We start from the raw sequence: 16,801 nt of genomic DNA on the forward strand, positions 1-16,801 counted from the left end.
ATATAAATAAATATATGTATATAACTATATTTATAGACATATGTATATATAAATATATTTATAAATATAGATGTATAAATATATATATAAAAAACATAATAAATATGATTTTTTTATCTTAAACCTGTAATTAAGTATAACACTTGAGTAACTATCCGTTGTTACATCCCACCTGTGAAATAAGCACATAGCACCTCTCAGTGCAGTCAGGTGACCAGACAAGAGAAAATGACTGAATTGAAGTTGTTTATGTAAAAAAAGAAAAAGTAGCAAGTCACAAAGTAGTGACGTCGCCATACTTAATGTACAATAAAGCATCTCAAATAAACATTTTATGACAAATGAACAATATCTACATTCAGAACACACGATCCTCCACCGGGAATAAGTTAGTGCTATACAATGATCTCTGATCATCAACACGGGGAGACGTTCTTTAAGCTGTATAGCGGACATGAAAACTCAGTGTTTTAGGACCATGAGGTCAACAGAGAAAACCGCAAAAGACAAACCTTATACTGGGTAGCTGGTGGCAGAGCAGGTTCATCATGACAACACGGAGACAGAAAAATTAAAAACAGAAGATAATAACAAACCAAAAAAAGGGTCTAAATATATGTAGGCTTTTTTTCATTTCTTAAAAATAAATAAAGGGAAAAGCAGAGGGGACGACATTCATTCAAGCTGTACACGTGTGTCTCGCTCCCTCTGCCGTATTTACAGTAGAATCATAAACTCCTGTTTGGGGTGAATTAGTGCACAAAGACAGCGGGCATCTTAATAATCACTCCTCTTCCTCCACTTGTGAACACGGAGAGATGCATCGACTGAGATCAGTCCCGCTGGCCCACTCGTACATCTATATGACATCAGGAGCACAGGGATCCACGGCTCTCCAATAATAATAATACAAATGTACAGACGTGTGTTTGTGGGTGCCGAGAGGAAGATCGCTCCATCCGCCCAGCATCCTGTATCTTCACTGCGACATCTTAATGGTGCGTGTGCATGATTTGAAATTAAAAAATGAAATAAAATACATGTTTCTGTGTTCTCGAGGGAGCCGACGTCGGCGCTAAAGCACATGACGGCATCGTGACGCGAGCGTTGACGAGGGCAGTCTGGGGAGGAGGAGGAGGAGGAGCTCAGGGTTTGAAGGCCGTTTCCGTCTCGCTGCAGCTGGATGACGTGCTGAGGTTACCAGAGCCACTGCCTTCTCGGGGAAACACACACACACACATATGAATATGGAGGGTTAATGTCAGATGTAGTACTCCTGCTTCACACGCTTTATTTGGGGCTGTTTGTTTGGACACCTGAGCAGCTGAGAGATGGGCAGGACTTGGACTGTTCGATGAGCGTGACGAGATCGGCGGCTGCCATCCAGCTCTCCTTGGAGCTGCTCAGGTTACGCACCAACCTGCACGGCAACACAGGCAAACACTCACTTTTTTAGAGCCACACACAGTGGTAATGGTATTTTTTCAGCATGGATGCCCGTATTCCCACCACTGTCCGTCATCCCCCTCTTTGACCAGCTGCACCACGTCGCCGCTCTTCACCGAGACCTCCGGGGCGTCTTCCTTCTCGTAGTCGGCCGTCACCGTGTATTTACCGGCACGCTGCTCGAAGGTTGGGATCGAGGGGGGAAAACAGAAAAGGATGCGTACTGAAATGAGAATAGGTGACAGGAAGATGTACGACAGCTCTGTGCTGTGAATGGACGACAACTACTTTTAAAGCTGCTCTCAGTAATATTTGACAAAGACAAAGTTAGCAAATAGTTGGTGAACATAGGCGATCTTTTATCAGCTAAATTATTATGAATTACGCCTGTGTTTACCATGCAATGACATGTCAAAAGGACCGCAGTGACAGGGGACGTTGTTTCAAATCGATTATTACAAAGTTTTTTAAAATGTGTACCATAATACACAGATGCCTGTTTAATCAGTTTGAAGAAATCAGTTTGAAAAAAAATTCCAATTCATCCAAATCTAGATTGGACAGTGTTGATTACCCATTGTTTTTCTTTAGTAACTATTTGTATACTTTAATGCGTGTGATATTAATAACGGCCAGCAGAAGGCGCCATCTCACCACTGAGAGGGTTGCCTGTGTAATTGTTTTCTTAGGGTTCAAAACCAGTGTAGTAAACCAGGGTTAGGGTTACTAAGCTGGTTTACTACACAACCATTGTAGTCAACCAGTTGACTTCTCGCTAGTTGAGTAATGCAACGTGTAAGTTTGCTGCTAATTATTACACGTGTATTAACGACATACCGGTAATCAGCCGTGCGGGTCGGCGGACGCGCGTCTATTTCTCGCGGTGACTCACCGGCTTCTTGCGGACGTCGTCCTCGGGGTCAGAATTGAGAGCGTCCTCTGCACTGGAGTAGTCGTCGTGCTCCTCGGAGGCGTCGGGCCACAGGGAGGCCTTGTTCCAGCCTGTGGGGGGAGACATGGGGGCTTAGTTTACAGCAACGTTCATCTTCAGCTGCCGTCACGTGACCTGCAGTGAGACATCTACAAGTGTGAAAGAGTGAGAGAAAGAACCACAAAAAACAGAGAATCCCAGGAATGACGCAATCGGCTCCACAACGACAACCAAAGACCTCGTAAGAGTCGGGAGACGGGCATGCACGGCAGCGTCGGAAATACACCAAAAATGCCCCTAAGAAATCTAATTTTGCCGCTGATATCTTGAGGAGAGGGGCAGAAAATGCAGCCATAATTTCGTTAATTTAATAGCGTTTTCTTTTTATTCTTTATTGTGTGTGTCCTATCTGTATTGGCTGTACTAGGTAGACGAAAAACAATCTATAAATATATTTTTTTATTATAAAAAAAAGAAATAAGTTATAATTGTTAATAGTTATTTAAAAAAATTCATAATAAATAACCACAAATAAATAATAACATTTAATATGATTGTCTGATTCATGTTTTCTGTTTTTTTTCGGTTCCAAAAAATCTAAGAAAACAATTTGAATCTGTAATCTAGCGCCTAATAGTCCAATTATTGCCATTTTTACGACAATTGCTCATATCCTGTAAGCCTAAATAAGTATATTTATTATTTTAAACAAAAGTTAAAAATTATTTCACAAGTTTCAAAAAGTGCCCTCAATTTCTTTTTAAATGCCTCTGGATTTCAGTCAGTGGGGGAAAAAACTGCCCCCTAAAAAAATATGTAAATGTCCTCCCCATATGCACGGCCATACGTTTCAACTCCGACTCAAACAAAGAAAAAGTGTCAAGCAGAAAGTTCCACCATATCCGTGAGTATTTCCATGATTTTCTAAACCATAACAACCCCTGAGAAAGACAGTCTCTAAAGGGTTAACAGCAGAGAAACACCCAACACAGTGTACCTCTCCACTTTGTCTGTAAGAGACTAGGAGTGCAGAGCCTGGTCCTGCTCAGGGGGAGGGAGGTCGGACCTGCATCTGAGGGACGGGAGGCAATAGAAACACAGCTCGTCATTCCCCCTGCAGCAGCCAATCAAACTCATCGCCGTCGTAGCGCCGGCATCACGCATGAAACCGGCGGCCAGCCGCTCGTCGACCGACGGGCGACTCACCTTTGAAGCCGAACGGCGTGGGGTCGCTCTGGCGTTTCGTCTTGTGCTCGGGACTCGGGTGAGATCCTGGCGTGAAGAACAGAAAAAGGGGGAGGGAGGAGCACGGTGGTTAAGACGAGAAATATTCATCACAGTCGAAAAAAACGACAATGACACGGACTAAACTAACACCGAATTCATCAGAGAGGAAAGACGACAAATACAGAGGTAGAAAACTAAATCACTGAGAAAATCTGCTGTAAGCAAATCAATGTCGAGATGCCTCTCGGTTGGAGGAGGCGACCAAAAGAGCGCCAGCAGGAGGAAAAGCTCCGCTGTAAATCTGAAAAATGAATGAGGCTTCAGGTTCGGGCTTCAGGCCCACTGCCGTGACTCACTGAGGCTTTTACTAGGGCAAGCCACAGCTGAGAAAAAGGGGCATTCGTGCCGGATGAAATCAAACCGGGGGTCTAGAGCCGTGAGAGGAAGGTCATCACGGGTCGAGCATGCAGTGTTTGACCGACTGACCTATCGAAGTATATATTACGTCTTTGTTTCTTTAGTCCTCCAGAGACATTAACCTACTCGGCTTATAGGCTAAAGGAGAAGTTCGATCCCATTCTTACGTCCAGTACAGGAACAATGACTCCGGTTAGCTCATAGCATAAAGACTGGAAACGGCCGGCTCCGTCCAAAGTTAAACTAGATCAGCTCCCGAGCTGCGTGGAGGAACACTGCACGTTGAGGGCTGATGAGGAGATGTGAGTCCGACTGTTTCTTGGCACCGAGATCCAAAAAAATGACTTTCCAGTAATGTGTCGCCGCCGTACAGACAGTTAGAGCGTTCTCTAAACTTCTCATCTAACTCTCGCCAAGTAGGCAAATAAGTGTGAATGGCAGCTCTCGAATGACTCGATGACGACGACGATGATGATGATCATGCGATATGTTGGGTGTGACATGGACTGATCGGCCTCCAGTTACCTTTCTGGGCTTTGAGGTTACTGAAACCCTGTAAAGTAAAACGCTTTGTAGCCACAGCAGCTCTGTGTGAGGTCGGGCTTGTCACGGCCTCGTCTGAGCCGGAGAATAAGACGGGACGGACCACAAGGGGGAAAGGAAAGGGTACGTTAAGATGGTAGAGAGGAAGACGAGGAACAAAGAGGGGCTGTGTTACATGATTCAGTGGAGAAGACAGAAGTTAAAGACACTACGAGCTACACTGATGTAAAGGAACCAACTGTTGAAGGGTTTAATCTGTCGGATGTGAAGTCTGTTCTCCACCTTTTGCTGTTGGCTTTGGTAAAGAAGAGGAGTTGGCATCAGGGCTGCAGGGCTCAGCTTTCTTCTCCTCTCCCTTCTTCAAGCTCTTCTGACCGGACTTGAGCGGACTGCAGGAGGACAAAGTGGTCGGATTGTTGCTGATCATCCGCAGATTGATGTTACAAAGGCTGCCACACATCGGACGCATCATTTAAATTGGGAGGAGAGAATACAATGGAGGTGGGGAGAGTGCAGACTCACCTTGCTGCTCCAGGATGGAACTGGGAAACCTGATCTGGCGCCCTCTGCTGGCTGGCTGTGGAAACAAAGAGAAAGGAGAACGACCGCTTCAAAAATTCAATTTCAATTCAATTCAGTTTATTTTGTGTCACCCAATATCACAAAATTACAAATTTGCCTTAAAGGGCTTTACAATCTGTACACATACGACATCCCTGACTGTTGACCTCACATTGGATCAGGAACAACTCCCAAAAAACCCTTTCACAGGGAAAAAAGGGAAGAAACCTTCAGGAGAGCAAAAGAGAAGGATCCCTCTCCAGGATGGACAGGTGCAATGGATGTCATGTGACCAGAAGCAATCAAAGATTGTTTTTCTTTAATCATGACTGATAATAGTCGATGGTTTCTGGTGGCCCATAGATGTGCGTGTGAACTGTGTCTGTACCTCTGCAGGCCTCCAGCTGGGTTGTCAGAACCTTCCTGATCTCATTCAACCAGGTTGTTTTGATTTCAGCCGTCGGCGCCTGGAGCGGGACGGTTAACAAATATTAGAGAGTTCAGGGTACACTGTGTTATGCCCACCACTGTCACCTGGAGGTAGACATCCAAATACATGTCTACGGTGTAAATACAGAACAGTTCCCTTCAAGGATATTAGCCCTGTAGGAATTTTGTATTTTTCAAAGAAAGACAAAGAAAACGCAGTGTGCTTTTTATTTTTCTTAAAAGGCAGAAGGACACTCAAAATATATAATTATTTTAGCAAGCGTTACTAAATGTAAATGTTCCACTTGTTGGTCCTCATTCATCCTCGTATTAAGAAGTGCATAAGGGAGCTTGTGGCACCAGGGTGGAGACACAGATGGTCCCAATTATTAGTGGGTTTATGGGTTATAGTGACAATAAATATAAAAGTAGAACATCAACACTATTAATCTCCCCGCGTTAACGTACCTGAACGATATAGACCTCTTCTCTGGAGTTGCACCAGATCTCAAACTTCTTGTTGTCTCCCTTTGCGTTCTCGGTGATGCCGACGGCGCTCATCTAACGGAAGAGATGTGCGTGGGTGAAGCGTGGAACATTTCACGGATGCAAATAGACGGCAGTACGAGAGACGGCTGCTTTTTGAGACGGCCGATGTGCTCACGCTCAGAGATTGCTTGAAGCTGTACGAGGGCGCCTTCTCGTAGCCTTCGCCGTACTCCTCCCTTCTCTTGCAGAAGAGCAGGGCCTTCTGGTGGAGGAAGAGGTGCCTCTGCATGGGCTTGAAACGGGCCAGATCCTTGACCTTGGCATGACCTTTCTTGTGCTCCGTCCACACGCTGAATGAGCCCTGCATCAGCAGCTTACCCAGGTCGCTCATGTTGCCCTGAGTGAAGAGAGAAGAGGCTGTAAGACGAAGCCAATTCACTGCAGGCTGCTGTAAAGTACCGTTTAGAGGCCGTCATTTCATATTCAAACTAGAACGGGCACTCGGTAGAGCGCATATCACAAGATTGGGCATTAAATTATGAACATTTTGGCATTAGTTGCATGCCAATTGGACACGAATGTATCGTGCTATGGTAAAAAAAAGATTTTGACCTTTCCATGACCTTGACCTTTGACCCGATTGATCCCAAAATCTAATCAAATGGTCCCCGGATAATAACCAATTATCCCACCAAATTTCATGTGATTCAAGAAGATTTGACCTGTTCATGACCTTTGACCTTGACCTTTGACCCGATCAATCCCAAAATCTAATCAACTGGTCCCCGGATAATAACCAATCATCCTACCAAATTTCATGCGATTCGGTTCAATACTTTTTGAGTTCTGCGAAAGATTTTGACCTGTTCATGACCTTTGACCTTGACCTTTGACCCGATCGATCCCAAAATCTAATCAACTGGTCCCCGGATAATAAACAATCATCCCACCAAATTTCATGCGATTCTGTTCAATACTTTTTGAGTTTTGTGAATAACACGCATACAAATAAATAAATAAATAAATGGCGATCAAAACATAACCTTCCGGCATTTTCAATGCGAAGGTAACAATTACCTTCCATTTATTGATATATATATATATATATATGTATGTATAAATAAAGCTTGATTTGGAATTTTTATGTATTTAAAATGCATAAAAAAAGAAATCATATTTTTTCCAAGCTTTATTCAATATATGTATATATATATATATATGTATATATGTATATAAAGGTTGGTTTGGCAATTAATAAAAAATAATCATATTTTTTGGTAAACCCGTGTCCTGGTTAACGTCTCACCTCATATCCTGTAATGGCGATGAGGTGCATGGAGTCATTGACAGCCTTGAGGATGCCGAGGATGGAGGTCAGTGCCTCCTGCAAGTCATCGGTGCCCTCGCAGTTTTTGCTGTACTTCAGCATTTGCTGTAGTTAGAAAAAAACCTAATAAACAACGAACATGAAGCTCAGCCACACCTGGACCCCAGAAAGACAACCGGTGGTCTCAGACCTTGAGGAGCAGCTGGTATTTGGTAATCCTCTGAACGGGCTTCAGCAGGTAGGAATCCAAGCCGAGTTTATGCTCCAGCTTCTTCTGACACTCCTGATGGAAATGGAGGAGAACAAAATGTGTGAAATAAAAACAAACCTGCGGAGCTAAAGACTCAATGGTGTCGCCGACGGTGTTCACCTGGATGAAGGCGCAGTCCGAGCACTGCCTCCAAAGGCTCTCGGAGCGAGGCTTGTTGTGACAGTACTTCTCATAAATCTGCAGGTCTGTCATCTGGAGCGGCAGTGGAAACAATTTATAAAAATCCCTCATCAGCACCGTTGTGATTCACATCGATGTGTTCACTCACCCTCTCTATGAAACACCTCCCGACCAACTGTGGGCAGTCGGTGTACTGCTCCAACTCCCTCAGAAACGTCCTGGAAGCAAACAGAATACACACAAATAAACTCACTTTATGGATGAAGAAGCAAATATGAAAAAAGAGACATTTGAATATTATGTTGATTTCTGGTCCAGCCCCAAAAGATGCTGCTATAGGCTTATAGCTGCTGGGGGATGTTTAGGATACACTGAGCACCTCTCTCCTCGTCTCTCTCTCCTTATGGATGAATTTTCATCCCCCCATTGCACATTACTAACTCTGCTTCCTCCCTGGAGTCCTTGTGACTTCACGTCTCATAGGGTCCATTGGACCTGGCTGGGTCTGATGCCATGGCCCTGCTGATGCCCCGCCCACTCCTCCTCTCTACCTCCATCTGCCTGATGGATCATGGAGGTCTGGATCGTGGTCCATGCCTACTACCAACTATTCACACACTCTGTCACTCATTGAATGTGTTGTAACTCTGTAATGATTCCTTCTGGTCACATGACATCTCTTGTTCTGTCCATTCTGGAGAGGGATCCTCCTCTGTTGCTCTCCTGAATGGCTCTTCCCTTTTCCCCCGTGAAAGGTTGTTTTTCTATTTTTTGGGAGTTTTCCCTGATCCGATGTGAGGTCAAAGGTCAGGGATGTCGTATGTGTACAGATTGTAAAGCCCTCTGAGGCAAATTTCTAATTTGTGATAATGGGCTATACAAAATAAACTGAATTGAATTTAACTGAATTTGCGTCGGGGTCACCGCTGACAGACAAGAGGGGCACTTTCACCTCTTGTGGAAGTCGTAGATTTCCGACATGTTGCCAAACAGAACCTCCTTTTTGTTCTGCAACAGAGCCGGGATGAGGTGAGCCATCGCCGCGTTATCCATCTCGGAGGCGTATCCCTGGAACACACGCAACGAAAGATCAACGTCCGAGACACGAGTAAAAAGACGAGAGAAGAATAAACGTCCCGTGGAGCGACTACACACCTGCAGGACGCACAGCAGCTCTTCCACGTAGGCTCTCTCCGTTTCCAGCAGCTCGTTCATAACGTGCCTGTAGAGATTAGAGAGTGAGATGAATAGAAGGGCAACGAAAGATAAATAAAAAGATAGATGCACAGGACCGCAGATGATGAGATCCCTCACCTCCTGAGCACCGCGAGGTTCTCCTCCTCCTCCGAGAGATGTCCGCTGTTACTGTCTCCGTTCTGCAGTTGGTCATTTTCCTGAAAAAAACCAATAAAAACTTGGCGTCACCACGATAAGCGACAGCACGTAGACCTCAAACAGGAGCGCGACGATGCCCCACTCACGTTGTCACAGTTGTTCCCGGAGTCGGTCTCCGAGCTCTTCCTCTCCAGCTGTGCTCTGTGTGCTGTGGAAGAACACAATAAATGGAGGGAAGTACATTAATATCACATTCATCTACGGACATCAGAGGATGGGTGGTGATCTGTGATTGGTTGGCCATCAGTCAGCTGATGCATCACATGCGTGGTCATTTTTTATCAACATATATTGTCATTTTAAATTCATTATTGTGAAAAAACAATACAATTAGAACATATGCTTGAATAATATACTTAGCTAGCTCAGCTCAGTCAGAATATTTAAAATGCAGGTTTAAAAAAATAAAAAAAATCTTTTGTATGATTGAGCTACAATGTCTTTTTCTATTAAATATGTTATGTATAGGTTTCTTTATATTTATGTAAAGCACAAAATTGCCCGTATGTACAAAAAGCACCTGAGAAACAAATTTGCAATTGCTATACGAGTAACAGGTCAGTCAATTAAGAAATAACACATTTATGTTTTATTGTAAATTACCTGGAAGTAATAGATCTCCTATAAGACCTCACAAAGGGTATTTCTCTTTTTGGTGATACTGTCCATTTGTTTTATTTAAATACCTTTAATAATGCTCGATATATGATTACCTTCGCATTGAAAATGCGGAAGGTTATGTTTTGATCGCCGTGTATTTTTTAATTTTTTATTTATTTGTATGCGTGTTACTCGCATAACGAAAAAAGTATTAAACCGAATCGCATGAAATTTGGTGGGATGATTGGTTATTATCCGGGGACCATTTGATTAGATTTTGGGATCGATCGGGTCAAAGTCATGAAAAGGTCAACATCTTCTTTTTACCATAGCGCGGTCAATTTTTATCCAATTGGCATGCAACTAATGCTAAAATGTTCATAATTCAATGCCCAATCTTGTGATATGCGAAGGTATGCGCTCTACCGAGTGCCCGTTCTAGTTTTTTATTATATTAGTATAACTATACAATGTCAAAAAAGATAAAAATAACCTAGAAATGTACCTATATGTACCTATCTCCCTTTTTAGTCAGCAAACACAACAGATCTATTTTTTACTCGGGTACTTTTTGACAGAAGGACTGGAACAGCCCTCATGAATGCTTTATGTTTTCAGAGTGAATGCTTATGGATGCTAAGAATGGTAAATAGACCTGTACTTGTAGAGCTTTTAGTCTTCTGACCACTCAAAGCGCTTTAACACCACATGACATCATTCACATCCATTCATTCACTGATGGGAGGAGCTACGGTTCCACCACTAACTATTCTAAATTCACATTAGTACATATCACTCAATTATAATTGTATCTTTCATGTTGTTATTCCATAATGTAGAGCGTGATAATGAAGGTTCATGCAGAGACCGGGGAGCATATAATAACTGGTGCGTGTGGGGACTGACCGGGCGAGCCCAGAGGGGACTTGATGTAGGCTTCGGGTCGGGGGGCCACCGGCTGCACCGGCCGGGTCTGTTTGGCTGCCAGCTTCTTCAGGCTCACCCTCCTCTTGTCAAACATCTCCTGCATGGACGCCTGCTTCTGGAAAACCTTTTCCACCTGGTCCTAATGCACCGGAAGAGATCAGAGGAGGTCATCTTTCTCTCAGCATATCATTTAAAAATGATGTCAATGTTTAGCACTATAATTTTTGTTGTTGATTTTTGCAATATACATATTTGTGATAGCTTTACAGAATAAGTCCAAATACAGAATATGGTCAACATTTTGCTGAACTCTGGCATGAATTCGTACGTGTAGACAATATTATGGACATATAGGATTCCAATAACTGTACACAAGTGAGGTCTAAAGGTGCAAGTATTATTCTTCGCTTGGTGCCCTTACTCTAAACTGCGGGTTGAGTACTGCCTCATATTCTCTCCAGATGGTACCGAGCTCTTTCAGTTGGTTCTGGCCCGCGTTGTCCAGGTGACGCTCCAGCTCCTCCAGGGCTAACTCCGCCCCCTCGTGAGATTGACACTTGTCTACTGGCTGAGACGCCAGCAGGTAGATACCGTCATCACTCCATTTAGAAGCCTGAGGAGGAAGAATCAGTCAAAAAATTAAAAAAACACGACGGAGAAGACAACGCCAGCGCAGCGTGAGGGAGTTCTCACTCTCTCCAGACAGTGGTGCAGCTCCATGGCTTTGAGGAGATGGTCCTTCTTGGCCCTCAGGTTGCCGCGCACGGTCTCACTGACGGCTCGGAGCTCTCTGCATTTGGGCTGAATGGAGTCCTCGGCATAGTGGGACTTCTGGATGAGGTCGTCGCCGTCACCGGCCAACGACGAGGCTCCGTCCAGAACCTCCTGTGGAGTCACGCTCGTTGAGTCAAGACGTTCAAGGTCTATTTGTTTCACCAAAGTAATTGAATACTTTGAACCGTCTGATTTTACATATATTTCATAAAACTTTTTAATAGTGGTTGCGATTGTTTTTTGTTGTTGTCATAACTCAAAACAAGCAAATATTGCAACCGTCGACTCCGATAGGTCGCGCAAAAATATAGATGGTATTTTGCCTGCAGGGGGCGCTATACAGCAGCGTGATACATTTAAATGACCATAACGGAGGGGCTTTGTGACATTTTTTTGCAGAATTTCTTCTTTCTTTCTTTCAATCAATTTATTTTAAGTTTTTCTGGTTACACCAGACAACAAAAAACAACAACGAATAAATAACAATTACATGACAGTATAACAACCAACTATACGAACAATCAGACAAGGACAAGAAAGAAAGAAAGAATGAAAAAATAAAAGTATTCTTGTACAAAGCCCAAATATTCAGGACAGGATTGAAATACTACCCCCAAAAAAGATGGCCACGATCGACCAATCCACATGGCTGGAATGTGCATGTCATACACATTTTAAAGCAGATCGGGATCTAGATTAGAATCTACATTTCTATTTTTTTCTAAACATGTTCTTAGTAAATGTAGGTGATTATGCAGCTGGCAGAGCAATCCACAAATGCTTTCTCAGATTAAATAAAGCTATGCTCAGTCAGACCTTTTTCCAAGAGAGTACAGTGTAGTTATGTAATAATAATAATATTTTGGAACACAGAGTGGCTCATTCATCTATTCATGCCGCGATTAAACAGAGCTGTCATTGTGAGGGCTCGGGTATTACTTACACAGACTCTCTCCTCATAGGTGGTGAGTTCACAGAAGATGTGCTCAGCGTGGGCCCGGCTGATGCCCACCTCAGAGAAGGTTGCAAGTTTCTCAGACACCTGATCCAGCAGAGCCCTCACCTGCAGCAGAAACACCGCAGTTCAAACAGGGGTCATGTGGTCTCTGTCGGGGGGGTGGCCTCGTACGGACAGCTAACGGGCTCACCTCTCTGTAGTTGTGCTCAAAGTGGCGCAGCTGGAGACACTGCTCCAGTTTGGTTTGATGCCTCACCCAGAACTCATCGAAAGCCCTCTCCGTCTCGTCTAGCTGGGACAACAGTCTGAAAAAAAAGAGAAAGGAGGTAGGGACATGGTGGAAGGGAAAGAAATTTAGTAGACCCAAAGCAGTCAGAGGAGAAATCACTAAAGTAGAAAAAACAAAGGGGATCCTGACGGAGGTATTTGGATATCTTTTCTGTGTGTGTGTGAATGTTATGTAGAGCTAAGGCCTGTTGACATGGGGTTCAGATGCTTAAAATACCGTACTGACTGATCTCAAAGCAAACCGCCTGGTCAACTATTCCAGCTATAGGCCTACTGCCGGTAGAGCAGAGACAGCTTTGAACTGATCGGCAGCCATAAAAAAAAAACTTCGCCGGCTTTAAACTTCGTTACGTGGAAAAAATCGGAGTAAATTCGGAGACTGAAACCTGATGACAATCAAAGCTCTGTATCTTAGTCCATTGCTGACATAACATTCAGTACTGTGTGCATCTTAAAGTGTAATGTTTGCAATTACATAAAAAAGTATATATACAAATTTGTACGAATGTGTTAACGTGTCAAAATATCTATATGGAATGGGAAAAAGTACAAATTGACAATGTAATGCTCTTTTAAACGTTGGTTTTTAATTGTTCACTGATGGCTTCAGCAAAAAAAAATACAGCTCAGTCAGAATATTTTAATTTTAGGTTTAATAAAAAAACTTATATGATTGAGCTACAATGTCTATTTTTTTTAATGCCCTTTATTTTCTATTTTTGACTTTAAAAAAATATATATTATAACTGTTGTGTTTTATTCATATTTTTTTAAACATTATTTTCTTTAAATATATTTAATTTATATATTTTATGTATATATTTATATATATATTGTATTCATATTTATGTCTTTTAAATGTCTATTAAATATGTTATGTATACGTTTCTTTATATTTATGTAAAGCACAACATTGCCCGTATGTACAAAATGCACCTGAGAAACAAATTAGCAATTTCTATATGAGTAACAGGTAAGTCAATTAAAAAATAACAACTTTTTGTTTTATTGTAAATGACGCTCTTTTAAACGTTAGGTTTTAATTGTTCACTGATGGCTTCAGCATAAAAATATATAATAAATATGTATATTCTGTTTACCTTATTTCAGTGTCATAGTTTCCCAAACAATGTGTCAATATATGCTGATATTCATCAGCTTCATCGTCTCTCGTGGTTCTAACCTCTGCACAGTGGCCAGATTCTCCAGCTCATCCTGGTTCATGTTGTGGTCGGGATCTCGCACCACCGGCTCGTTGATGCTCTCCAGCAGCCTGCGGCCCTGATCCAGAGCCACCTGCAGATCCTCCTACAGACGTGCACAGACAGGAGTGATGTCATGCAACCTAGTTGACTGCGTACGTATAAATAATCAACGTGTGTGTTAAAAGGCGTTACCTTCATTTTGTCTTTCTTGTCGGTGTGCGTGCTCAGCAGGATGGTCGTGGCCTGGATTTCATTGGGGAGTTCAGTTTCAGCCAGCACGGTCCCAAACGACTGCAGGATCTGGGCGGTCTTCTTTACCATCAACGCGAAGCCTTCAATAGCCTGATGCATGCAAGACACAACAAAGACTGTTGACATGCAACTCTCATGGTGGAGGCGGGGCTTATTTTGTCTTTATTGGATGACATGCAGCAAAAGGGGGCTGTATTTGAACCCAGACTTTTAATGATCATCCTACATTTGTATTTTCTAATTATTAATTATTATAATTAATTTATTTTTGCATTATTTATTTTAATTAATTATTTATTATTAATTATTTTGTTTCCTCTGTATATTTAGTATTTTAGTATTAGTATTTAATATTGTTATTATGTTTTATTTTTTATCTTTTATTAATGCTCTAATGTGCACCCGCTGCTGTAATCCTGAAATGTCTCCACTGTGGGACTAATAAAGGAATATCTTATCTTAAAGTAGTGACCATGCATTGATAATGTCATTGCCATTTCTTTAAACTTTCATTATATCATGGTATATCAAGACACAGTCTGACCGTGAGTGTCTCAAATTAAACCTATAATCCTCAGTCTCCCTATTAGTTCTTAATTGTCTTTACCTTTTACATGCACATATTACCCTGAATGCACCTCCTCTCTAGATGGAGTGTTGTTATCTGGATCGTGGTCCATGCCTTTTACTCATTCATAATGTCTCTCATATTCATTGAATGTGTTTATGTAACTCTGTAATGATTCATTCTGGTCACATAACATATATTGTTCTGTCCATCCTGGAGAGGGATCTTCCTCTGTTGCTCTCCTGAAGGTTTCTTCACTCTTTTCCCCATGAAAGTTTTTTTTCAGTTTTTTTCAGTTTTTCCTGATCCGACTTGTGGTCAAAGGTCAGGGATGTCGTATGTGTACAGATTGTAAAGCCCTCTGAGGATAGTTTGTCATTTGTGATTCTGGGCTATACAAAATAAATTGAATTGTATTGAATAAATCTCGCTCATAAAGTAGTGATCTCCATGCTGACCACTAGGGTGGTGTGTACAGTGTACGTACAGTGCGGTGAGAGATCCACTTCTCATGGCAGTAGTCCTGTGTTCCTCCGAGTTCCAGGGTCAGTTGGGAGCGGTCGATGTAGGAGTGGAGCTCAGTTATTGAGCTCAGCATGATCACCTGAGGGAGAAACACCTGAAACTATTACGGACTTGACAATAATTACATCAACTAGCATTTTATTCCATTCAAATCTTCCTTTCTTCAATGAGTTGAAAGAAAAGGAGCCACTGATGCAGAGCATCCAGAGGTAGGTAGAGACTGTATACGCACCGGCACCTTCATCTTGAACTCATCCTTGTTGAACTTGAAGAGGATGTCCGAGAGTGTGCGCTGCAGGAGGGTGGTGGGCCTCAGGACCAGAACCAGCTGGAGGTTCCCTGGGAAGGAGCCCTGAAAAAAGGAGCGTGGATGAGGACTTTCATTGAGGCAACGAAGCAGACAGGATCCTCCTCCACCCTGAGTCCATTACACATCGCGCTTCAACAGGACGGGTTTGGTTCTTTCTGCTGACAGCCTGCACTTCCTTTTATTCCCCCCCCCCCCCCCACCTTTGTATATCCCGTGTGAAAATCTCAGCTCAAACACATCACGGCATGTTCGTGGAGTGTGTAGCAAGAGCACGGAAAAGATGTGGGGGATGTGTGGGTGTCGTCCCGTGGAAGCCGGGACATTAATCTTCATGTCGCTGGGATGCTTCTGCCTGAATAATGAGGTAGTGTCAAGCAGAGCATGATGAATATGAGGAGGATGTTGTGAACGGATCGTGCAAACCTTTTAGTTTATTTAGCTTTTTTAGGGTATGTTTGCTTTATGCGTTATACTTTTTATGTGGTGCATATTGAGGCTGAGCCGACACGATAGTAATAGAAAAAGTCATGAATGGCACAAAGACAAAGTAATTGCTGTGAAAGCGGTTGGCTGATAGTTACGGGTGGACACCGATCTCTCCTCCGGAGGCAATATGATCGTTAATGCTACGTTAATTAGCTGATGAACTGAAACGGCTGGTCTTCCTGAGTGAGTTGGGGAATGCTGCTCTCAGCAGAAATGACAAAGAACCCTTCCTTAATGGGAGCCACTTGGGATACGCACCGTTAATGGAATTAATAAATCAATTCAGTGTTTGTCCTTGTTGACCTGCCAAAACAACGAGTAGCGCTGTGACTACGGTCACTCGCCATCTGGCGAAATAGTAATGGGTGTGGGACATATTGTTTTTATAATATGGTCGGAGTAGGTGCTACAGTAGGTGTAGTAGGTGCTAGCATAGGAGTAGGCTATAGGTGCTATACAACAAGGAGCTATTATATTCAGTGTAACTATGGACAATGCATTTAAAACATGGTGCGTAGCTCACTAAAAAAGTGTCTAAAGGAAAAAAGTCTATATTTTTCTTATTGTCAACAAATCCCATGAAAAGATTCATATAAAAAAGAGATCCTAATTGAGTCTGATATCTCCTTTAACAACTATTAAAAACACACTAACCACACTGTTCTTTTAGTACAATGAACACAGACACTGGACTTTATTTTGACTCAATCCCACAAATATCCAGTACCATGAATTCTCACTCGAAAAACTAA

At 42.6% G+C, this 16,801-nt stretch overlaps 1 protein-coding gene across 9 annotated transcripts in view; it reads right to left on the bottom strand.

Annotated features, from left to right (window-relative positions):
- Window positions 1–233: 233 nt before the first annotated feature.
- The window catches only part of mcf2lb (mcf.2 cell line derived transforming sequence-like b), a 44,294-nt gene continuing 27,726 nt past the window's right edge, over window positions 234–16,801 (bottom strand). For 6 of the 9 annotated variants that reach the window (XM_056423681.1, XM_056423698.1, XM_056423690.1 and 3 more), the window contains 28 exons: window positions 15,486–15,605; window positions 15,216–15,332; window positions 14,101–14,250; window positions 13,887–14,011; window positions 12,606–12,720; window positions 12,401–12,520; window positions 11,377–11,568; window positions 11,105–11,296; window positions 10,663–10,822; window positions 9,243–9,304; window positions 9,076–9,155; window positions 8,917–8,983; window positions 8,714–8,829; window positions 7,910–7,979; window positions 7,741–7,833; window positions 7,561–7,653; window positions 7,350–7,475; window positions 6,219–6,440; window positions 6,023–6,115; window positions 5,514–5,592; window positions 5,087–5,141; window positions 4,847–4,953; window positions 3,584–3,649; window positions 3,375–3,449; window positions 2,339–2,448; window positions 1,510–1,622; window positions 1,317–1,420; window positions 234–1,216 (listed from right to left, as the gene is read on the bottom strand). In XM_056423681.1, the coding sequence (XP_056279656.1) occupies window positions 1,146–1,216; window positions 1,317–1,420; window positions 1,510–1,622; window positions 2,339–2,448; window positions 3,375–3,449; window positions 3,584–3,649; window positions 4,847–4,953; window positions 5,087–5,141; window positions 5,514–5,592; window positions 6,023–6,115; window positions 6,219–6,440; window positions 7,350–7,475; window positions 7,561–7,653; window positions 7,741–7,833; window positions 7,910–7,979; window positions 8,714–8,829; window positions 8,917–8,983; window positions 9,076–9,155; window positions 9,243–9,304; window positions 10,663–10,822; window positions 11,105–11,296; window positions 11,377–11,568; window positions 12,401–12,520; window positions 12,606–12,720; window positions 13,887–14,011; window positions 14,101–14,250; window positions 15,216–15,332; window positions 15,486–15,605 (3,093 nt within the window). In that variant the 3' untranslated portion in view covers window positions 234–1,145. The remainder of the gene's footprint in view (window positions 1,217–1,316; window positions 1,421–1,509; window positions 1,623–2,338; window positions 2,449–3,374; window positions 3,450–3,583; window positions 3,650–4,846; window positions 4,954–5,086; window positions 5,142–5,513; window positions 5,593–6,022; window positions 6,116–6,218; window positions 6,441–7,349; window positions 7,476–7,560; window positions 7,654–7,740; window positions 7,834–7,909; window positions 7,980–8,713; window positions 8,830–8,916; window positions 8,984–9,075; window positions 9,156–9,242; window positions 9,305–10,662; window positions 10,823–11,104; window positions 11,297–11,376; window positions 11,569–12,400; window positions 12,521–12,605; window positions 12,721–13,886; window positions 14,012–14,100; window positions 14,251–15,215; window positions 15,333–15,485; window positions 15,606–16,801) is intronic. The other 3 variants (XM_056423706.1, XM_056423661.1, XM_056423653.1) reach the window with 2 other exon arrangements.

This window comes from Pseudoliparis swirei, chromosome 2, assembly GCF_029220125.1.
Source record: "Pseudoliparis swirei isolate HS2019 ecotype Mariana Trench chromosome 2, NWPU_hadal_v1, whole genome shotgun sequence".
Taxonomy (NCBI): Eukaryota; Metazoa; Chordata; class Actinopteri; order Perciformes; family Liparidae; genus Pseudoliparis; species Pseudoliparis swirei.